The sequence below is a fragment of the Ambystoma mexicanum genome, chromosome 2p (assembly GCF_040938575.1).
Source record: "Ambystoma mexicanum isolate Mex_15411 chromosome 2p, UKY_AmexF1_1, whole genome shotgun sequence".
NCBI classification, from domain to species: Eukaryota; Metazoa; Chordata; class Amphibia; order Caudata; family Ambystomatidae; genus Ambystoma; species Ambystoma mexicanum.
This window is the reverse complement of record NC_090923.1, coordinates 378,086,199-378,110,552: the sequence shown is the minus strand read 5'-3', so window position 1 is coordinate 378,110,552 and position 24,354 is coordinate 378,086,199. Positions and strand designations below refer to the sequence as shown.

The 24,354-nt window shown below is 44.9% G+C and overlaps 1 protein-coding gene across 24 annotated transcripts in view; it reads right to left on the bottom strand.

Annotated features, from left to right (window-relative positions):
- Positions 1-24,354, bottom strand: part of CADPS (calcium dependent secretion activator) — a 2,044,505-nt gene that overhangs the window by 1,019,483 nt on the left and 1,000,668 nt on the right. For all 24 annotated transcript variants that reach the window (XM_069643727.1, XM_069643719.1, XM_069643721.1 and 21 more), the window contains exon 9: positions 5,366-5,432. In XM_069643727.1, coding sequence (XP_069499828.1) covers positions 5,366-5,432 — 67 coding nt within the window. The remainder of the gene's footprint in view (positions 1-5,365; positions 5,433-24,354) is intronic.

Here is a 24,354-nt window from a genome sequence, read left to right as displayed (position 1 = left end):
GTAACACAGGGAAGCCTAAATGGCTGGTGGCAGTGGCTTTACAACAAACTACCATGATTTTTCCCGCATGCGAACACCGGTAGTGTTAAATCACGGGAGCCATGTTTTTCAAGATGGCGTCTGAGACTCCTTTGTTTAAAAGGTCCCGGTCTTCTTTTTTCGCCATTTGTTTTTGGAAAGGTCCTTCTAGAGTTTGTCTCTGCGCGCCAAAATAGGTTTCGTCCCTTTGTTTCTATGCCTTTGGCGGGTTTGAGGACTAAAGACCGCCTCTGGTGCCTCAGTCTCTGGGGTGGGCAGGAAGTGAGGTAGGTGCCCAGAAACTCCTTGTGCTTAGTCTTCTAGGAGACCCAAATGCACTCTGGCGTGAGTGGCAGCTAGGCTGGAATGAATGGGAGAAAAATGTTTAAAAAGCAAGTCTATTGGTTTGGAAGGCAGAGTCGACCACTGGAATGAAAGAACCAAAGACAAGCTGGAAGAGGACGGCTGCTGCAACTACTGGACCGTTGGTTTGCCCAGTGGAGCCCTGCTGCAGGTCCGAATCGCCAAGTTCATCTTGACAGAGAAGCCCTTCAAGGAGGACTTTTTCCTTTGACTTGGTAGGACCAATCAACTCGTAAGCCACCAGGATACAATTCTCGAAGCTAGTTAGGATTAACTAGGGGGAAGGACACCAGCTTGTGTGCTTGAAGAACAGCAACCGGAATCGAAGATTTGCCAATTTGCCAGTTTTGTGACCCATCCCAGTGCAGTACAGGAGTCCCCCAACATACTCCCTCTGACAGAACTGCTAGGAACAGAAGTCTTCAGCTGCATCTCTTTCTTCAATATAAGGTACTGTGAAAACCCGACCAAGAGAACTAACCTCTAACCGCAAAATTTTGTGGAACTTGGGCAAATTGCAGGCCTAGTCAGCTTGTGACCCGACATATGAACCTTTCTTCCGTGAACTACTTCTAAGAACCGTGGCAAAGACTTTTCCGTTTAAATACCAGAACCATTTTTGCTTATACAAGACACTAGCCCATTGACTTTGGCCTACCTATTGCATTGAATCAACTCCTATGGTGAACTCAAACTATTTGCACTGTTTTAGAGTAACTGTAATATTCGTTTTATTATCTTCTGCCTTTTTGCTACTACTTCAATGCTATTTTGGTCCAACTTCAACGGAGATCAACTGCTTAGTACATCAGTATTGTAGTATAAGTTTTGTGTGATATTGGTTGCCTCATTTAGTGAATGCTTTATAAATCATTGTGTAATAAATTAATATGTATTTTTACCAAGAAACCTTGAGTATAAGTGTCTATCTGAATACTTTCATTGTTGACCTTTGTGTAACACCCTTACAAGCTCACATTCCCTCTTGAGATAAGTCTGGCTGCTCAGCCCGCTGCCAAAAACTGTGTGGTACTGACTTATACCAAAGATTGCTTTTGCTTACACATGTAGTCCTAGTTGTGTGTAGTGGTCCCAATGGGTACTGCATACAAACACTGCCTAACAGCGGGTGGCACCATTTATGTGTGAGGAAGAGTAAGGAGTGAGCAAATAGGCCATGTAGGGAGTCCATAGGTCAGGAGAAGGAATGACAAAGAGGATGTCGGTGAGAGTCTTTGTGGCGGAAGCACTGACATAAGTGTCAGCGATGGGAAGGCCTAAGTTGGAGGAAAGAATGTCCTTCTTGAGTTTCTTCCTGCCAGACTTTGTGAGAACTGAATGATAGAAGATGGGGAAACATTTAGAGTAGATGGGGAAGATATAAAGTGCCATAGTGAGGGGCACAGGGTGTGTTACACTTAACCAGGCAGAGAAATTGAGTTACGTGAGAGGGGGTAGGCAAGATGGGAAAAAGCGCACAAGGAGACATTGACAGAATGTTCCCTTACCCATGTGAGATGACGAGAGTAAGGGAACAGATAGTAGACCAGCAGAGAACAGAGGGGATAAACCGGTCAACACATTCTCATGAAAAGCAGAATGTTAGCATAACAAAAGCACACTTTTAAACATTAGCAAGTGAATTTGGATATGCACACAGCTAAATTCGATTTTAAACAGTAGCAATACAATCAGGATGTGAACACAGCTAAATTCTATTTTAAACAGTAGCAGGAAAATCAGGATGTGCACAGAGCTAAATTTTATTTTCTTTCTATGTCAAGACCACAGCTATAGCAGCACAACAGTACAGGTGTGTAGGCAGTGGAGGTGAAAGTCCAGGAAGGAAGTGGATATTAAAGTTTGGTGATTTGAAACAAAAAGAGAAAGACAGTGCCTAAGATAGTTTATAGAGAATATCAGGAGAGGCACAACATCCAGGGGATGTTGCAGGGAGCAAAGAAATAGGCCACACGCGATAGCTGAGGGTGCAATCACATAGCCCAAGAGCGCCTGGATAAGGACAACAGCGTCCAGGTGCATGATGAGGGTTGGCAAAAAGTTGGGTACGCAATGCCCAGCCAGGTCCAGACAAGAGCCTTGGGAGTGGGGCCTTGGGAGGCAGGCCGCTATTCGCCTGCAAGCTAATCCTGATCGGCCATAACAGGAAAGCAGGGCCCAATCGGTGAGAGTCCTTCTCAGGGCCCAGGCAATCCAGTGCCTACTAGAACAAGGCGGCCAAGATGGGAGGGGGCAGAAAAAGCAGCCCACAGTGTAGGCAAGATAACCCTGCACCCGAAAACGTTTTTTTTTAAATAAACATTTTTTCTTTTTTTTCTTTTTTAAATTAATGTAAAAGGTGGAGGATGGAAGGAGGTGCATCTGCACCACTTGTACTGGGATGTTAATGAGCTCAAAAAATCCCCAAGGGCATACCTTCCTCTGCTTGTCTGGTGGTGGTGAGCCTAAAAAACCCTTCTGTTTGGAAAATGTTGGTTTGAAAAAAGTAAAAGTGTTAGTTTAAGTAATAACTGTAATAGGCATCTCCTAGTTCAGAGGCCAATGGAAGAGGAAGTTACCAACTATATTAGCTTACCTATCCTATACAACAGGTCTGGCATGTACCTAGGAGTAGCAAGTACAAAGTGACTCCTAGTTATATTTTCTCTGATAAGCAACACTATCTAGGAGCACTGTTCCTTTACAAGGAAAAGTTTCAAGCTTGTATTTCCAATTCCCATACTAGTTTGGAGTGGAGTGTGTTCTTTAGAATAGCATGTTCAACCATATTCAAATCTTCTAACAGATCCAGGAGGATCAATGCTTCTACCAAATTGTTAATGGCAATCTCCCATTCCCAATTTGAAGGTTGGCTGCAATGGATGCAGTATGATAGTAGTGTGCATATTATGCTGAAGGGGTTACAAATCCTGTGTCTAATATATTGGCTATAACAAACAAGCCTGCAATGTGACAGTACTTGCACAACACCTCAGGGTCAAGATGCATTGTGTTCTGGCCTCTGGATCTGGCACATTGGATGTTGGGATATATTTTGATAACTTTGTGAAATATCTACTATTTACACAACTACCCTGCCGGGCTACCACCTGCTTGGGACTGGTCAGAGGGTGTTCTCTGCCTCTGGTTTGGTCAGTTAGAGGGAGGTGTATTTTTAGGCCTTCCCATTTCTAAATTTCCAAAATGGGGGTCATGATCCACTCCGCCACCTTGGCAGCAGCGGGGTTGTTGTTTGGTTTGGGATATTTGGGGGAATTCTTATTTTCTACTGGCTTTTGGACCTCACGGATCCGGGTAGATTGTTCTATTACCCAGTCCAGAGTCCTTTCATCATGGAAGTCCCTAACCAGCTGCGTCATAATGTAATTAGGGAGGGCATGAAATAGGTATTAATGAACTCCCTATTGTTCGTGCGCACTCACATAGTGGTTTGTGCAAATGCCTGCTTCAATTCTTGAACAAATTCTCCCAAGGCCTGATACTCTCCACACTGAGGTTGTAGGCTGCCTTGCGAGCCTCCTAGGGGTTCTGGTGCACAGAGAAGTACCTCAAGATGGCCGCCTTGTAGGTAGACCACCTTGAATGGCTCCGATCCTCCAGCCCAGCAAAGAAGCTGGAGCATTCTGGGGAGAATATCCATTTGACAAACTCGTTAGTATTATGGTCATTTTTTATGCCAAATGATGCCATCATCTGGTCATACAGCTCCAAATGCTCCCAGAATGAGTGCTTGGCATTTTTATGGTAAATGGTCTTGAAATGTCCTAATGGCTTTTTATTTGTCTAATGGGGTCTTTTACCAGAGTCTCTTTTGTTTGGCAGCCTTTTTTTCCCACTGCACCTAAGTCCATTTGCCCTCAGATTCAGAGCTGCTGCTATTTGAGGTCCCATCCCTATCCTCTAGATGCTCCCTGATTCTTGGAGACTGAGAGTCTCTCCCAGAATGATGGGGCCCAGTCTCTTCTCCCCTTTTGTATTGTGGGCGCTCTGGGTCACTTCCTTTGGACTCCTCCATTTGCACAGGGGAGTACTCATCTGACTCCTCCCTTCATCGGGGGTTGGTGGAGAACCCTCCCTCCTCCCTGAGTGGGTGGAGGTTTTCAGGATACACTTTTGGGGCCTAAACTCAGACTCCTTCTTATCTGCAAAGTGGACCCGGTGATCCCTTTGTAGCTGATGTTTCTGCCAGTCTAACTCCCTGATCTTCTCTTCATAGGAGTCCTCCTGGTCAGATACATTGGCCAAAATATTTCTGAACCTAAGCAGTGATGCACGCCCATCAATCTCTGATGGACGCTGGCCTGCTGGCTCAATCATTCTAAGTCTAATTGAGTACGGCTGCACATTATTCCCGGTTCTTGTGAATTTGTAGACATGTAGTTAGCAGTGCCTTGCGCATATAGAGTGGTAAGTTGGCTTCCAGCATAACACTGGAAATGAGGAGAGAAGCAGGGGATTAAGCAGGCCAGAGGGGCATGGTAGATGTTGAAGGGCCACAGCGATGGGATAGAGCCCTGAGGGGAAAGGGCCTGGTTGCACCTGGGAAGGTTGATACGATAGGATGGAGGTCAACCAATCCAGTGCCAGGTCTGTGATATCAAGGGAATCACTGAGCTGCTTTATGAGGGTGGCATGATTGAACGTCCACAAGATAATGAGGGGAGGGGACCTAAAGAGGGTATAGGTAAGGTGTGTGTACTATATGTGTTTGTGTGCGACAGAAAGAAAACATTTCTGAATGAAGCAGTGGATTCATTAGTGATGAGCAGGAGATATGAACAGGCAAGGTTGACTATAGAGAATAACACAAACAAGCAAATGAAGGACATCATTGAAATGTGATGCCATGGTGTGTTAAAAAATGACTTCACAAAAAAAGAGCAAAGATGTGTGTACCCATCATAGCTAAATAGATTTAACATGGCATGCATATAATGCAAATATTCATATCTACTGTACTTACCTGGACAAGCACAAAAAATCTTTTCTTCCATCTCTTCCAAACATTTTTGCCAATGGCCCACAAATACCTAAGAGATAATGTACAGACAATAATGTCAGTCATATGTAAATATACCTGGGATTTATGAAACCCAGATACCATTTTTAATGATATTTTACATGCACACATTATATCATTGAAAGCATTGTTGAGATTTTTAATTTAAATATAGTCCAAAAACAGTTTGATACACATTGTTTATGGGATTAATCACAGAAGTAAAGCTTTGTGTGTGTGTTGCTTATTAGCTGTTTGACTTTGAAAATGCTCAATAATAATCAATTTCGCAAACTGGTTGTGACAGACGACATTGGAGTTTCTTGTAATTTTATTAGAGGTGGTCTTTGACCTCAAGCACTACCTCTTTTTCAAAATACAAAGTCACAGGTATGCATCACTTTTTCAGGGTCCAGGATGGGGACCTGCTGCACCTAATTATTTCAAAAGGCGTGCTTGAACTTCCTAAAATGTGAAAACCCCAGAAAATCTGAGAGTTTCTAGGGGGAGGTAACCCACCCCGAACGATTCCCATTGGATTTACCCAAGTGGAGTTTGAAGCCTGCCAAACAAATACAATTCCTAGACTTAGGAGGGGAGATTGTCTAGCCAGTTGGAAGTCCTGAACAGTTCAAAACATGGGTACATGTACTGACAGCTTCCTTTGTTGGTTTTGTTTGGCGGCTGGTTCATAAGTGGATAGTACACGGTCGAAAACTGGTGTTTTTTAGGAGTTTTGTAGTGCTTTTGGTCAGATTAGGATAGTCTATGTGTGTATTGTAGGCACTTGTTAGTTCATGGAATTCTGGATACCTTTTGTCTGTGTGTGTTCCTTATGATTCTTCTCTAAACTTCTCTTTTACCCTCCTTCCATTTTATAGGAAATTGAAAAAAGAAACATTTTCTATTGAACATTCCCTTGATCTCTTTGATCCCACCCCAAAGACGTACAAAACAAATATTTCCTAATACATGTTTCTTGTTTTTGAAAAGAAACCTTTTTGTGTGAACCTGAACAGTCTTCCTCTGCTGTTCTCAGTTATCCTTCCTACTATTTCAGGGTTTTGAGAGCCCTCTCTTATAATGGGAGTCTTGCGAGAAACCTTTTCATGTCTTTTCACTTGTTTTATGCTTTGCACCTTAGGCATATTTGGCACATTAGGCACACTTGTGATGTGCACAGTGGGATCTTAGGTAACATATTCTTTTATTTGGAGGGACTTATGGGGGAGAAAATAAGGAGTTGGACTATTCCTCAAACCCTGTATCAACTATCAGGGGGGGAGCGAGTTTGAGGAGGGGCAGGCAGAGGTTGAGACAGATCATGAAGTAAGGACACGCGGTTGATAAGGTGGAAACAATAGTTTAGATGAGAAAGGTTGTGATTGAGAAAGGATCGATGGTGGTTGAGAAGAAGGAGACAATGGATGAAAAGGGGCAAGGGGAACATGAGGAAGAGAAGGATACAGCTTCCAATCTGGCACAGGTTGTCTTAGAGTCCGAGTCACTTCAAAAGTAGTTACAGACAGAGGGAGAGTATCTTCACCTTTATGAAAGTGGTACTACAGTAGTAGCAAGGAGAAGTACACACAGAGGTGCAGGACGATGATGGGCAGATGGGAGAGGAGGTAGAGGTATTGGTGCAACAGGACACTAAAGGGCACAAGGTGGACCGGTCAGAGATGGTCCACCAGAAGATGAATTTGCAGGAGGAGACTAGGCCACTGCACAATTGCCTGCCCAAACAATGAGGGCAAGTCATGCTCAAGCTACCCTCAGTTGGGTAAAACCAGGTCAGCCTTGATATTACAGACCATCTGCGCCTGGGTGGGAACAACTTCAGTTTGCCAGAGGGTGTTACTGTCACAAGACTGTTTAGAGGATGACTTAAGTAAGAGTGTCTGTGGAATCACCTTTATGAGCAAGTAGACTGTGACAGAACAATGTGTTCAAGGAATGCACTTCACATGCCACAGGTGCAGGTGCATCTAGTCAGATGGCACATCAGCTTGTCGCTGGTCACACTCTAGCAAGCTTCTGCCATCCCCCTAACCATTGGGCAAGCCCAACCATCTCCAGATCCCCCATGTATTTCCCTGCAAAACCTGTTCCAGTGGCACCCATTGACTAGAAGGGGCACTTTGTCACCAATAGGAGCGCTGTCTCCTGTTGGAGATGGTGGAATAAGGCAGCAGTGGTATTTGGGCAGGTTATTTGAATTGGCGATGAGAGATATAGCTGCATACTGCATGAACTGCCTGACCTATGGCAGTTGGTAGGATATGGATGATGAGACAGTGTTGGAATGCTAAGAGGCACATGCTTCGTCTCCACCCTTTCCTCTTCTAGATGACTGAACAAAAGGGTGGTGAAAGAGGATATATGGTGTACTAGAAAATAGCAGAAAAGGGCATTAGTGGGTTTGTTGGTACATACAAATGAATTGAGACAGAACCACCAGTGTGTGAGCATGGTACTAAGACTCAGAGAGTTGCTCCAGTAGCTGGTAGAGCCAAATACATTGCAGTATATCCTCTTAATTGGAAGGGTAGTACTAGTTCTGGGAGAGTAGTTCCACTCATTCATAAAGTCAAATACATTAAGGCACAATATCCAGTGTAGTACCCGAACTTGGAGAGTGGATCCACAAGTTTGTAGAGCCAAATAAATTGATGAAGAACAAAAAGTTTACTTTTGCAATGCACACAACCACTACTCTCAGAGTAAAGGACTTTGTAATTACTTTTTATCTCGTGGTCCTCATTCAGAGCTAAAGTAACAACCCACCCCAATCAAGATGTACACAATTATCAATTGTATGTCTTTGTTATGGCCACATATAACCTCAGTCTTATAGTATTGCATGACACAATCGTGCTCCCACCATCTGGGAAACTACACAAGCTCTGTTTTAACAATTAAACATTTTTATTGGTAACAGACCACAAACAATTGTCACGTGGCTCCCAACTCCTTATCCAAATGCAATGCACCTATATCACTGTTGTCAAAGACAAGCAGAATAAATCACAATTGCAAAAGAATGAATAAGACGTGTTTAAACATTTATGAAGAAACAGACATCACAAAATCAGCTTCAATCAGTTTGTGTTCCAAATTCTTTAGACAACAAAGGCGAAGACACTTTTGAAATGTTGCTCAATCAGATGATTAGGAAATCAAAATAGTCAAGGAATCAACAAGTCACCCGCTAAATGCACTCAGAGGTTTACTTATGGCAAACACCTAATTTTCACTTCTGTTTCCTATTTCAATGCAGTTGAAAAGTGCATTTGAAATGTGCACTTTATTTCCCAGGAAGAAATGAAGGGGAGCACGCACCAAAAGTGTCTGTTGACATGCTGTTCTCTCTTCCACAGTCCCATTTTTGCCCATGAAAAGACTACACCAAATAAGCTAATTAAGGACTTGCTTTAAGGCCATTGGCTTTTTACAGCAACACAGAGCTAGAAATCTCCAAGGCACATTTTTGATTTCAATGAGCTTAACGAAATCAGAACACCAGACTGGCCTTCGCCACTATATTCATGACCTGCGCTATTTTAAATTCAACTTCTAATTTGACTACTTTGAAAGTTTGTGAGCTGACACCAGGCCCCTTTGGCAAATCTCTTCTCACTGCCTAGATCTGCAAGGCTTCCACTAATTCCAGGAACCATTTCTACCATGGAGCACGTTGATGCTCTAAGCAGTGGATTCCCTCTGCTTTAGTACAACGGTGGTGTAGCCACTTCCAGGATGGGTTCTTTCTCTCCTCTGTTCGAGTCCATATGTCACCTTATAGGATCCTGGTATCCTTTCTGAGTTCTATGTGTTTCTGCTATGGCTAGTTAACTGCTTAGGATTTGCTTAAGTAAAGAGCATCACACCGCTCCTTATGAGATATGCATGAACTATCTCCTATCGGTTCTCTCTTCAGATTGGATGTTTGGATTGTATGGCAATTCCAAGTGCTACAGCCCTAACCTCTCACTAGGTAGGGGCATGACAATCATTTGGGGGTGGGAGGATTATTCTCATATGTCATCCATCCACTCAATAAAATGACACTACCAAGAATACAATTGTACACCATGTGTATGAGGTTGCTGCAATTGCCTTTACAACACCCTCACACTTTGACCAATAACAGAATTGGACTTTTCAAAGTGGTCTATTTACTGACGGGGAAGTTACATTTCGGTGGGATGAACAGGAATTAAATGATCGAACTGCATTTTATTTATGAACATATGGATCAACCACTCTAAAACATGTATCGAAAACTCTCCTTCCGCAGAACGCAGTCATGCCTTGGGGATTTCTCTGACTAGAAAGGATGAAAAGATGCAAGCATTCTTAACATTTGAAAACATGACATTAAAAGTATTTACATTTAAAAATGTCCTGTAATTGTATTTATTCATTTCTGCATGTTCCCGCTTTAAGGCTGGAAAGCATTGTCAAAGCCAGAAGTAGCAAGTTTGTTTCTTTGACAATAAGTTTCATGTATTCTCTAGTATCTTGGTAGTAAAAACTCCTTCGCTCCTAATTTTTAAAACATATTCCGGGTGAAAGGGCAAATATATGCTTACTCTTGAGCTTTGGTTGGTGGTGGTTATATTTCCTCCGCCTACTCCTGGACTCCATCATTTGACACCTGATGCATATGCACAGGCTCTGCATGCATCATTACATTTCTTTCAAATGAGTGTTTTGAGAGAGATGCCCCTGTTCTTTCACAGAAAAAAACATATCTGCACTGCACTCTGAAGTACACTGCACTGAGAATGGGCGTGTGTGGCTGGCTGACATACCCTGCAGCAGACGTTGGGGGAAGCAAGAGTTGGTTCGCTGCTGCATACTGTGACCTACTGTGCTCCCTCCCCACCTGTTGCCTCACCCTGTCGTGGTGCAGTTTGTTGTGGTGCATTGCAGTGCTAATCTCCCAGAAACTGTGCATTCTAGGGTTGTGGACAGGTCCTTCTATGACCACATTGATGTTTTGCCGATTTCACGTAACCGTCTCATGTGTGAAGGTGCTAAAATCCGGGAAAAGGGATGGGGTGTCCAAATGTAATGTAACCAGAAATTGTCCTAATAGGTAACTATGCACAATGTGGTGCAGACTGGTGAAACGGTGTGGAATTGTATAAGGAACAAAGCTTTGCCAAGCCGCAAACCCACAAAAAAAATTTGACTTGTAAAGAAATCCAGGGAAAGGGGTGGGTTGTCCACATGTCATGTAGCCAGTAATATCTGGAGGGTCCTAACAGGTACCTATGCGAAAATTGGTGCAGATTGGTGAAACAGTGTGGAAATGTAAAGGTACAGTGCTTTGGGGGTTCTCTGTTCTTTGGCCATCTCCTTTGCCTACTAAATATACATGAGGTTCTCACTGTTTTGAACTTTACCTACACCTACAAAAAACAAATGGGGTTATCAGGGATTTGCCTTTCTCATAAGCCTAATACATGCACATGGGATGCTCAGCGCTCTGGCATTCTCAAACACCTCTCAAAACCTGGATCAAAACCATTCAAAGTAGTCCACATACAGGGCGGTCATCTTGAAACATTTTTCTGTGCACAGAAATCCTCAAGAGGCTTGCAAGGCAGCCTACAATTTGCAATGTGGGGAGGATTAGGCCCCACAAGAGTTTGTGCAAGAATTAAAACCAACAGCACCCCTGCTGCTGCCAAGGTGGCAGAGGTAAAGGTTGCCCCCATTTTAGATTTGGAGATGGGGGGCCTAAAAACCTGCCTGCACCAAATAATTCACAGCCCAGAAGGCCCTCGGGCCAGTCACAGACAGTGAGTCGAGGAGTCCCACAAATGGGGTCCCTCGCTCCCCTGACTATGTAAGTCCCCGCTACAAGGGAAACCGACCAATCCTGGGTTATGTGTGGACTCCTCCAGCCCAAGGAGGGGGATCCAGCCAAGCACCTAACCCAGGGAACTTCCCTCCCAACTTCCCACAGGAGGGCAGAAATTCTCCAAATCTTGGCCAGAACTTTTTCCCCGGGTATCCACCCAATTTCCAGCCCCAAAATCATCCATCCTTCTTTCCCCAATTCCCTGAGCCCAGACAACCTAATCCGGGAGAGGGGAGGCCAAGGGTGGAGGGGTACCAAAATCTTCCCAACCAGGGGTACTACCAGAGAAGGGATAGCTACCCTTCCCGGGATCAGCCCAGGGGAGAAAATAGAGCCCCGTATTAGCCTGAGCGGGTTTCACAACTTGAGCGCCACGTCCAAAATATGGCACGAGATCTGGGTCACATACTGAGGGCTCAACAGGAACCCTCAGATGAGCATGCCACCGCAGAATGCCCCAAACTCTGGACCTGGTGCTCCAGAACAATGACGGGGGCAGCACCCCGATAACCCACCGGTTCCCAGGGAGGAGGCACAAGGGGAAGGGGGGTGTAAAGCCTTGGAGGAAGCTTCCTTCCCAACTTGTAAACAGCCCCTGGAAAACCAGGAACCGGAAACAAAATCTCCTACCCCTGAAAGTCTGCCACCCAAGGAGCAGAGAGGAGGTAGGGGAAACAAAGGACCCAAACAGACCCACTTTGTGGAGGAGGTACAAGTCCTCCAATTTGAGGGAGAGGGATCCTCAGAAGATCCTAGGAAAAGGATCTTCTACTTCCGAGATGGGGGAACTCCTCCCAAGGAAAAATGGGTCCCAAGGGATGCCAATTCAGACTGGGGAGATGTGGAGACTGAGCTACCGCCGCCCATCATCTCATCCCAGAACCGACAATACCAAAATCCCGAGGGTCAAACCCATCCTGATGACTGCCTCCAAAAAAGGGGGGGTGGCCCAGAACCCGAAACCATTTCCAGTTGCCAACTTTTTCTTTCAGATTCCCCAGGCTCTCCACAGAATTCTGCCCAAATCTCTTCGCTAGCAATGTCCAAAACCAGAAAGTTAGCCCACCAGTTGTCCAAAAATGTGCATTATCTGTGCCCCCTTGAGGAGAAGGAGGGAAGATATTATGTCCTGGTACAAGTACAGGTGCAGGGTACAATTTCGGCACTGGTGGACACTGGATCCCAAGCTACCCTTCTGTCCAAAAGGGCCTTTGATGAACTAAATGCAGGAAGGGGGGATAATTACCATATTCCTCTCACCTCTCTTTCTGGACAACTGCAGAACTTTGACGGGAAGGAAATTCCTGTCGAGGGGACTGCAGATTTGGACATCAAAATTGGGCGACACAAGGTGAAACACCGGGTCATAGTAGTGACTCCAGAGGGCACCCCTTGTTTACTAGGGAATGACCTCCTGAGAAGGTTGTCACCCCTAATAGATTGCGTAAACAAGGTCCTCTGGACCCAGACTAGTCGACCAATAAAATTAAAACAGAGTGTCAACCATGTTAGTTTAAATGGCACCTGCCACATGGTTGAACAAAAATCTGACCAAGTAGAATTTCACTTCCAGAACAACCAAATTCCAGACGTGACAGTAATAGCAGTAGGACAACAGACTAGACAACAGAATTCCTTCCAGTTTAAGGTGGTATTCCACACTGGAAGGAAACACTCTGAAATTCTTTACTAATCCACAATCAGAAACTCCCACTCCTATAGTCCAGAAAGATGTGAAGTCAGCTCAGAGGCTGGCTGATATTCAGCAAATTGGAGAGCAGTTGTTCATCCCTGTTCAGTTAAATGATGGGAAGGACTCTGTTCTCGCTCGAGTGTGTGGGAACAACGGTAAGAGCTTCATCAGCGAAGCCATGTTCTGCCGACTCCCAAAAGATCCAGCCATTCCCACATTCAAACTGATAGACAATTTGGAAATGGACCTGCAAGCACCTAATTCCAAACATCTCCTGCCAAGCAGGTGTATGCTCAAAATCTCCATTGGCAACAAGAGCATTGTCCATAATTGTTGGGTCGTGCGAGATGTCACTGCCGCCTTTTACTTAGGCAGTGACATTCTCAATCGCTTTGCCATTAGTTTGGACCTAATAAACTTCAAAGCTTGGTCACGATTAGCGGATAATCCCATGGGCTTTGATGATGCAGAAAAAGCATTTAGATCAGCTCAATTGCTACCTTATGCAGTTGAAATTCAGCTCAAAGAGGAAGTCACCATCCCAGAAAGGACCTGACAATTCTCCCTGGAAGTGAAAGTTAAAAGAGGACAAAAATTGCAAAACCCTGATGCTTATATTCATCTAAATGCTTCTCTCCAACAGCAAGGGTTAGGGGTAAACCCAACACCATTAGTCAACATAGAACATGACACCATTCCAATAGAGGTGGATAACAGTGACTTACGGAGTATTACTCTAGCCGCAGGCACCATCATTGGAATGGCGGTTGATGACCGACATTTCTCCATTGATTTAGGAAATGAACTGTTAGGACCGATCCCCAAGGACGGTTTTGACAGTGACAGTGAGTACAATACAACACCAGACAGGATTTTCACCCGGAATGGGGGGAAGTTCCTGGTGTACACTTCTTGCCCTTATGGTAAGGAAGATGTGACTTGTGACTTCAGAGGGGATGAGGTGATTTTCTAGGTCCATGAGGGCTGCCTTGCCCACCTGAAGCCTCCGGTCCAAATCAGCACTCTCACCAGGGATTTCTCCACCCAGCTGGAGGAGGCCGCTGAGATAGCCAAACCAGAAGTCTTTCCAGGCTTCAGGCAGATGGTGGAAGAGAGAGTCAACCTAGCTGATGCCTGTGTGACTCTGGAACAGAAGCAAAAGTTGAAACAAGTTTTCTTGGATTTCCAAGATATCTTTGCGGTAGACTCATATGACTGTGGTCGCACCGACATCCACACCACAACAATTCCCACGGACCCTGGAATGACTCCAGTGTTTGTGAAGCAATATCGTTTGCCTCTTGCATCCATGGAGTCCCTTACTGAAATAATTAAGAACCTTGAGTCCCGGGGAATAATCCGTCTAGTACACAGCACCTTCAATAATCCGTGCTGGGAATATTGAAGCCAAACGGCCAGTGGAGACTCTGCACCGACCTTAGGGAGCTCAACAAACGGGTTCATACTTCCCGATGGCCTCTGCCCTACATTGACCAAGGGCTGGCCCAGATCCAGGGGTCACAGGTATTCACAGCAATAGACCTGACCAATGGATACCGGACCATGCCTGTCAGTAGGGAGGACCAATACAAACTGGCTTTTACCTTTGGGGGCCAGCAGTACACATGGACCCGGACTCCCTTCGGATACCTCAACTCCGGCAATGAATTCAACATTTTCCTACATAAGGCCATGCCCGACCAGGGTGCGAGGGGTAACCTGGCTTATGTAGATGATGTCCTCATCAAAAGTTCATATGTGGAGGAACACATAGCAGAGATCAGTTATGTTCTGACACAGTTGAGGGCCGCTGGAGCAAAACTTTCTTTTCAGAAAGCACAGTGGTGTAGAACCCGTGTTAATTTCTTGGGGCATGAGATAACTCCTCAGGGTCTCTGTCCCCAAGAAAAGAAAGTGGAAGCACTCCAGAAACTGAAAGACCCCACAACTCTGCGGGAACTAAGGAGCCTCCTTGGACTGACTTATTACAGCAGAAAGTTCATTGAAGGCTACGCAGAGATCACTAGACCCCTGATTCATCTCTTGACGGGGGGGGGGGTCAAGTGGGAATGGGGTCCAGAACAATCCGAGGCAGTAAGACAACTCAAAAGAAGCCTCTCACAAGTGCCTTGCCTAGCTTACCCTGTCAGAAACAAGGAGTTCTTCCTGGAGACAGGGTTCTCTAATACATGCTTGACGGCAGTATTATACCAAAAGCATGACAAGGTCAATAAAGTAATCTCCTATGCGAGCAAAACTTTATCCTCTGTGGAGGAAAAATTCAACGATTGTGAGAAGGCACTCCTGGCAACGGTGTGGGCATTGAAGAATTACCGCCCGTTTATCCAGGGGGAACACATCATAGTGGAGACTCCACACCAGCCTCTGCAATACCTCCAAAGTGACAGAATCCGGGCCGGAAATGTGAGTAATTCCCAAATTACTTCCTGGATTCTGTCAATGCAAGGCTTTCCTGTAGAGGTCATATATGGCCAAAACAAGAAGAGTCCCCTCGCGCAAGGTCTGGCTGACTTGCATGATTGTGCCAAAGAAAACTGTCTCGAGGACGAAAGTCTAAAAACCAAGGACAACATGGAGGCATACCTTAATTCCCCACACAAAGTCTTTGAAGAAGACAAGTGTGAGGGAATGCCCACTGTCTATGTGGATGGATGCTCTTACCATGTTGACAACAACGGGGAGAAAGAACTGGTGGCCGGCGTAGGGAATGCATGGGTGAGGGAGTTTCCAGAACCCTCCGCTGGATACAAAATTGGTCCCCGAAGTATTCAGGTGGCAGAATTGATGGCTGTGCATCAGGCCATACTCACTGCTGTCCAACATCAACTCCACGAACTGGTCATAATCACAGATTCGGATTATGTACGGAACGGGTTCGTGGAGCACCTGGTTAACTGGAAAACCAGAGGCATGTTATGTGCTAATAACAAACCCTTGAAACATGGGAAGTTAATCCAAAACATAGATGATCTGGTCACATCGAACGGGATGACCATCTACTGGAAAAAGATCAAGGGTCATTCCAAAGTAGAGGGAGCAGACAAAACTGGAAATGACTTAGCTGATCAGCTGGCCAAAACTGGGGCCATCCAAGGAGATCTAATAGAAATAGAGACCCTGTTGGGGGAAATCCATGTCACTGCCATCACTAGGTCCCAGACCAATGCTCACAAAGATCTTTCAACTGCACAATGGAATAAGGAGACCCCTGATGCTGATTTAATTACAGCTCAGAAGGGGGATCCAATTATTGGTAAGTTTTACCAACACCTTGAGGCCCCTGAGAACTTTCCCCTGACGGATACCGATTATATTGGGTAAGAGGACCTAAGAGTGTTGATGAAATGTCCAAAAATGTTCCGAATCCAAGACGGTTTGCTGGTAAGGAAATCCAAAGCTGGCCACAATCAGTGGGTGGTTCCTACCTCATTCCGAAGCCTGATGTTAAGTCACGCCCATGACGCGGCCACCGCCGGTCATAGGGGGTTTCACACAACATTGGAAAGCTTAAGAGAGGTTGCATACTGGCCACACACGGGGCAGGACCTCGACCAATACTTGAAGGGGTGTCTTGTGTGTGCACAATTTCAGCCATCATCCCTCACACACCGTGCGCCTCTCCAAAAGAGGGGGATGACACTACCATGGTCAGATTTGCAAATCGACTTTGTAGGCCCTGTAATCCGCTCATCTAGAGGAAACAAGTACATGTTGACCGTTACATGCTTGTTTACCAAGTGGGTGGAATGTCTCCCAGCCCCAAACTGCAAGGCAGAAACAGTAGCTGCCCTGATGATTAACCACATCTTTTCCCGTTTTGGTCTACCTCAAAGGATTGAGTCAGACAGGGGTAGCCACTTCACCAGTGAAGTAATGACAAAGATGTGGGAGATACTGGGGGTTAAAAGGAAGCTACACATTGTTTACAGGCCAGCTTCTTCTGGAGCAGTGGAGAGATATAACCGAACCATTGTGAGCATCTTAAAAAAGTTTTTGGCAGATTCTGGGCCAAGTTGGGATATCCGATTACCTCTGGCCCTAATGGCCATCAGATCTACCCCTTCATCTGCAACTAAAATGTCACCATTTGAGTTGATGACAGGACGCAAGATGGTGCTTCCCCAGCATCTGCTCTACAGGACCCAAGAGCAGACACTGATAAATGCCTCTACAACTCACGAGTATGTGGAGAATTTAAGGAAACACCTTCAACCTGCTTTTGCCTATGCTCAGCGGAATCTAGAAAGATCAGCCGAGAGCATGAAGACCCACTATGATTTGAAAACTACCAGAAAGGAATATAATGTGGGTGATCGGGTCTATCTATACAATTTCCAAAGGAACCAGGGCAAACAGCGAAAATTCTTGCCTATATGGAAGGGACCGTTTGAAATTATAGACAAGATCTCCCCTGTTGCCTATAAGATCGGCAACCCCAAAGGCAGTTTGGCAGAGGGGGAAGATAAGTGGGTCCATATAAATCAGCTAAAGTGTTGCCATCCCAGGCACACTCTGCAACAACTGGAGGAGTCCTCTGCAATACCAGAGGGGATCGCTACAGAGTAATTCAATTCCAACCCTAAAATATCCCACATATAGTCTCTAAAATATTATGATTTGGAAAAAGAAAGTCTTATAATTGTGTCTTGTTTTTTGTTAAAATAAGAACGCAAATGTTTTTGACTATAAAATGTATATGCCACCCCATTATATCAATGGTGGGGAAGAAATGTCTACGAATAGGTATTGCCGCTTTCCTTTGTCGTCCTAGGAGAAAGAAAACCTGGAGACTGGCCAAGGAGGACGAGCCGGGGACCGGGAGCAGAGACCCGAGGGGCCCGGGGTACCACCCAATATTCCCATCAGGACCGGCGAGGAGAACCGATCGATCCAACCGGATGGAGGAAAAGATGCTGAACTGTGCCATCCACAGAATTGGAAGAAGATAATGGGGACATACCAGCGCAAGGGCTCAAAACCTCCTTTGCACCCGACTTCCCCTCGACTTGAATCAAAGCGCAGTCGGGCGGGGGGGATTTGTCAAGGGTTTTGAACCATGTTAAATCAATAGACTGGGTAGATGTGGGGATGAGCTGTCGCCGCCCATTATTCTATCCCAGAACAAACTAAATCAATAGACTGGGTGAATGTGGGGATGAGCTATCGCAGCCCACATTCACGCCAGAATAGGAGAACTGCGCAGTTGGCACAAGACCACTCCAAAGATACAACCTTCTTGTGGGGGGGGTTCCACATCACCACTCTACTGTAAGGATGCCATCAAAACAATGTTAAGCAAGGGTCCTATACTATCAAGCAAAAGACCACTCTATTGAAATGCAGTAATTCAAGACAACTCAAAAATAGATGCAGTACCGACAAATTCCCCAAGGTGGCGCTAGCGGTCTAAACTCTGACAGGGAAACTGTATTTAGGAGTTGCAAGAGGGGCAGGGACTTCAAAGCTTGTGGGTTAATTGAAAATCTAGCCACCTGCTGTTCCCAGAGGCCAAGAGGCTGGGAAACCTTAACACCTCAGAGATTCCCACACTAGGAGGCAGGATATCACATGACCCTGTTGATTGATTGAGGAGAGACTTCCAGGCAGCCTGCTGGAGCCCACACAAAAGGCTCTTTCTGTTGAATGGGGTATGTTAATTTTGAGTGTTTTCTGTCAACAGCCCTCTGCCAGCAAGGAGAGACATGTGATCACTGACCCACCCAGACTTCTGGAGGAGGACCCAAACACTTGGGGGGTTGAATTGCAACAAATATATATTTTATAGAAACAGTCATAATTTATTGTAACCAAATGACATGAATGTACAACTTTGAGAGTCTTAGTTTGAAAAATGCCCTCACGATTTGAGTCCAAACTCCAATTTGTACCATGTTCTGGGGCAAAACCCGCTAATTATGATTATTGTAGACAATGTGTTTACGCTAGAGACATGGAAATTTACTGAGATATATTTGGAAGGGAAATGTACCTTTGTATAATTTTTGATGAAAAACCCATGTTGCAAAACCCACTAAAATCGAAAATAAGTTGCCATTTTTTAATGCAAGCTCCTAGAAACGCCAGAGTCGGGACAGGGACTATCTTTAGTAATATATGATGTGTGTATGTGATGTCAAACAACTGTGTACCTGGGAAATATGTATTTGGATCAGGAATAGATTTGTGTGCACATTGACCAGGGGAGTGTCATTTCTGCAGGTCATAAAAATGACATCACTCTGACACACCATCCCTTCCCAAATCAGGGACCAAAGAATCTATTGAACTATGAAATCAAGAGAGGGGCAGGTTTAGGGATGCTAGCCTCTCCACCCACTTTTTAAAACACACAAAAAGAGACTGCTGGGACAGGTAGGGACATTCAATTCCATTTGCTGCGGAGCATGCTGGCCGACGACTTCACATCCAGAGATCCAACACTTAGACTTCCAAGCTACACATAGACTACAGAACTTTGAACCTAGAAGGCCCACTGCAAGCAAAAGTATTCTCAGCAGGCCTTCAGAATCCAGCAAACCTAACCAAACTATTCAACAGCCGGGCGAGCTGTTTGAATTCTTTGCCAAGAACAATTGCCAGAGACCAGAACCAGAGATCCGGATCGCTGTGAGCAGAACCGGTGCCTGATTGACCCGCCGAGCAGAGAGAACCGAAGTCCAGTCCAGTTGACCAGATCCGTGACGAGGCCCATTCATTTCAAAATTAGGAGTGAGTATCCGCCAGAACTGTGCAGAACCCAATCTCTTAGTTAAAATAATCTAAACCAAACTATTTTAACCTAATTAGAACAGCCTCCTAGAAATCATGTCATCTGTCATATGTAAAGCTGCACAACTGTCACCTGTCAATTCTGAAGCTGCAAGCTGTCACCTGTCATTTTGAGTTTTACTTTAAATCTGAAAATCTACCTTTATTAAATCATCCGTATCTCCGGAACCGTTTGTGCTAGGAACGAGATTTAACTTTCATCTGAAAGCTTAGAATCTAGGCTTTCCAACGTACCTAGAACGACTTCCTACTCCCTATACTTTTCCCGTAATCGCGAGACAGGCACTCGCGAAATTTACTGCGATTTTCGATTTGGCCTGATTTCTTCATCTGTAGAAATCGGCAGTTTTTTGCTTCTCTTTGCTAAAATTCGTTTGCAATCTGCTAACCATTCATAGAGTATTGTTAAAGTGAGCCTGAACTAATATAAAGTAGCCATCACCTACCCTGAACCTCTAGAGGGAATTAAAAGCAATTTTAGCACCTTTTCACTTCCTTGCAAACCACATTGAAGTAATTTGCCTGTGTTTAAAACTCATCCCTGTTTTCCCTAAGCTTGCTGGGAGAACTGGAACTGTGTATTTCATTATAAAGTGTGATTTGTTGGGATTCTTGAAGACTGTGTGCTCTCCTTCCATTTCTTGTATTGCAGAGGGGGGGAGTGAATTGTCAAAAGAAAAAGTGATCATATTACCTTTTGCTAAAATCATAACAAGTTATTTCTGTACTGCATTTTATTCCACCTTGCGTTTCCTTGAACCATATAAAGCATTCTTTCCCACCTTATTCTTCTGTTCCTATTCATAAGTTACCTCTTGCCGACTACTGTTCATATTCTCAAGTGTAATATCCATTATCAATTTATTTATAGAAGTGTGATATATACATATATATTGTTTACATTTTCAAATAAACCTTTTAATTTGCAAAACAAACCTACTTCTTGGCTCAGTGGGGTCAGGGGGATTCTAAGAGGGGGGTGTTATACAAGGGTTGTCATCTAGAGTACTGAACTGGATATAAAAATACATCAATAAGGGTTTTCCTCAGCATCCCAGACTAGGCATTGACTTAGCTGTAGTGTGTATTGAATATCGCTTACAAGATGTGCGCATCTCTTTCTCCGAGCAGGGGCTTTTTAAAATTTCTGAATCCACTGGTTTGCCAAAGAATATACCGGTTTCTTTGAACTACAGGAATCATTTCCATTCTGTGGTGTTTCGGGAGAACGACACCCCAAGGTTTCCCACCCCTCGGCAACCACTGATTGGGCAGGAATTGAGGAGTCCGAACAGATCAGCAAGCACGGAAGGTCCTGAAGACCGCCGGAGAGTGGGCGAGCATGAATCTGGATAGAAACCTCCATTTGGTTTACAAGCTGGCAGGATTTCTCCAAAGTCGAGGACGCCGTCCCCGAGCCCACAGCCATCTCCAGATTACCAGGCAGGGGGGAAGGAGACGCAACTCCTCCGATGTTGCTCCATGAAGGCAGACACTGGAGCGTGGAAGCAATGTCCCGCTTGGCACTGCATCGCTCTAGAACACCCCAACCTCCTTACTTGGTTCGGCTGAAACAGCCCCTCCGCCGAGGTCCGCTGTTGGTCCCGCCAGCAACTGCAGAGAGTTAGAATGGAGGTGGGCAGGGGGATGGGGTGTGCAGGCTCCAGAGTCACCACATGTTTGTTCAAAGAGTAGACCATCTTGCGGCCCTTCTGCAGGCATTGGATCCAACGTGCTGGGGGGCCCTGCCCCTCGAACAGGGAGCTGAGTGATAGTGTTTCGTTTAAGTTTCCGTGAGCTCCGGAGGCAACGTCCTCCTACCTCCAGAAGGGGGCTTGGTATGGTCAAGATCGACGAACACCGCAGATCACTTTCACTTTCACTTCGAGCTGGCCGCGCTGCCATAGACTGCAGAAACTGCTACTCTGCAGCTACGCCGCGGCCGCTCTGTGTCTGAAGAGGGGTTTTAAGCTCAGTTCAACCCTCTCAGGAAAGGATCTAGGAGAAAGATTAGCAAGTCAGCAAGGCATCAACAATAGAAAAAACACTCAATGTAGGGATGACTGCAGAGACTGCTACTCTGCAGCTATTCCGCGGCCGCTCCGCGGCCGCTCTGCGGCTGATGAGGGGTGTTAAGCCCAGTCCAACCTCTCAGCAAAGGAGCTAGTAGAAAGACTAGCAAGTCAGCAAAGCAGCAACAGCAGAAAAACACTTGATGTAGGGATGACTGCAGAGACTGCTACTCTGCAGGTACTCCACGGCCGCTTCGTGGCTGAAGAGGAGTTTTAAGCCCAGTCCAACCCTCTCAGCAAAGGAGATAGTAGAAAGACTAGCAAGTCAGCAAGGCAGCAACAGCAGAAAAAACACTCGATATAGGGGTGACTGCAGAGACTGCTACTCCTAGTTCTAGTAGCTTCTCTGGTCCTTTCTTGATTTGAATGGTGTCAATTTGAATGTTATGTTATGAAGTGTTTATACTGCACCAATATGAAGGATTGCCAGCTGGTGAGGATGGAAAATCCCTATCTTGTTTGATAAAATAATGCATGTAATTCTGTTTCTGAAAGGGAGGTCTGCTAATCTTGTGCCCTCTTTAATAGAAAAAGCTTAATGCCACAAGCAACATTATGTGCCCTTGCTGCACCAATTGCCTGAGAACTGCAACACCTGCTCTTCAGTGGCACATGGCAGGCTGAAATGTCACATGTGTATTCCTGACAGCTGCTGGGGCCCAAAGTCACTGCAGCCAGAGGTTGAATTGTTACTTCTGCATCGCTGATCTAAAATGTAATAATTGGTGCCTTATCGGTGTGGTGGCGGGGAAATCTCCAAAATAACGCTGTGGGATATATTGACCCACTCAGCTGGGCTTGACCACATCACTTTGCTGCATTGGTGCAGGAAACAGCAAAATGGCTGTGCTGACTCCTGTGCGCACCAGGATCTCAAAATTGTGTTTTTACAACCACCAGAAAAAATGGCTGCACCACCCTGCCACACACATTTCAGGTGGGGGGGGGGCAGAGTACACACTGCAGGAATGTGCCAGTGCGCTCTGCAACATTTATCATGAAATTAAGTAAATAGGAAGCATTGCCTTGCTGAAAAACTACAAAATTCCCTTTTAAAATGAAACCTTTTCACTCTTTGTAAAAGCTCCTTTGTCGCTAATTCCATCCATTCATTTTGAAACCACTGTGATTAAAAAGACCATGCCATGCCCAGGATCATCCATTGTGTCTCAGCAAAACCAGGCCTAATTCCTGAATGACAGCACCTGTCAAAAGTAACTTTGAAAAAGTAACCAAGAACTCTGCTTTTACTCGCATGGGAAAGCAGGCATATTTCGCCACAATGTATCAAACACCAACTGTCTCCAAAAGAACTTTGTCTGAGCCTGGCCAGTTTCATATACTAGTGTTCAGATAAACTCATGCATTCAAAGGGAAATGAGGTTAGCTGCAAGGACATTGTGGAAATCTGAGTGAGCTGCCCAAAACCGAATTAAAGAAAGAAATGTCAGTTTGAACCACGTGTGAAAATACGCTGCTTACAAAATAAGGAAAAACAAATGCCTGTGTTTTAAAACAGTATACTGGTAAATAAAAGTTTTACTTGTCTTTAGAAATGTAAAGGGATTTGTTAATGATGAGAATATATATATTTGATGTAACAGGCTTATTTAATTCTGGGATTGGGATTGGGATCAAAAGTGAAAGATGTTTAACCCGGGGTGGCTTGAGTTACAAAGTTGACAAACAGGTTCTGCAAAGGGAGAGGGCTATCTCTCTCAGCAGACCCTGCCAACCCCATATATTTAAAAGTGGATGATTTTCTTGAATTTCTAAATAAATAAATAAATAAATATTGCCTTTACCGATCAGCCTGGTTCCTGCTCCATCGTGATCCGGGGTATTTGAATAAGGGGTGTGATATGAGTGGTGTAGCTCTCAAATATTGAACCTATATATAAAACAAAATAGGCATTTCAGTTGTGCGCTGCGTACTAGGATGATACCAGGGTGTATCACCTGATTGAAATACTTAACAGATTTGGTGGCTCAAGTCCGGGGATTGAGTTTGGTTACCACACGTGACAGTCTAACATAGCAGATTAACCTGCAGAGTAGTAATACATTGTGTGGTGTGAATACTGTGTTACACTGTACAAGTGCTCCCCAAAACAAATACTCCAAGACCAGGCTTGTCTGTAAAAGTAAAATTAAATCAACCCTGAAATTATTAATAAAGAAAGAACATCGCCAAGATGGCTGTTCCAGTAGAAATCAATATGGCTAGGGAGCACCACCTGCACAATCTTTTTGTCAGGGGTGAATGGCCGGAACAGGATGAAAATGTCTGGCTGCACAAAATCACACAATAGGTCACCGCCATGAACATGGATACATGTCAGGACAATGGCCTATTACACCAAGCTCTGAGTAAATTATACAAGGCCCCAAAAATTAAAGAGGAGCAAATCAAAATTGCCAGAATTTCGGCCTACCTATACCTCCACATGGGAGTGATATGGGAAAAGCATGTTGTATGCACAGTTCTGGCACAGAATCAAAG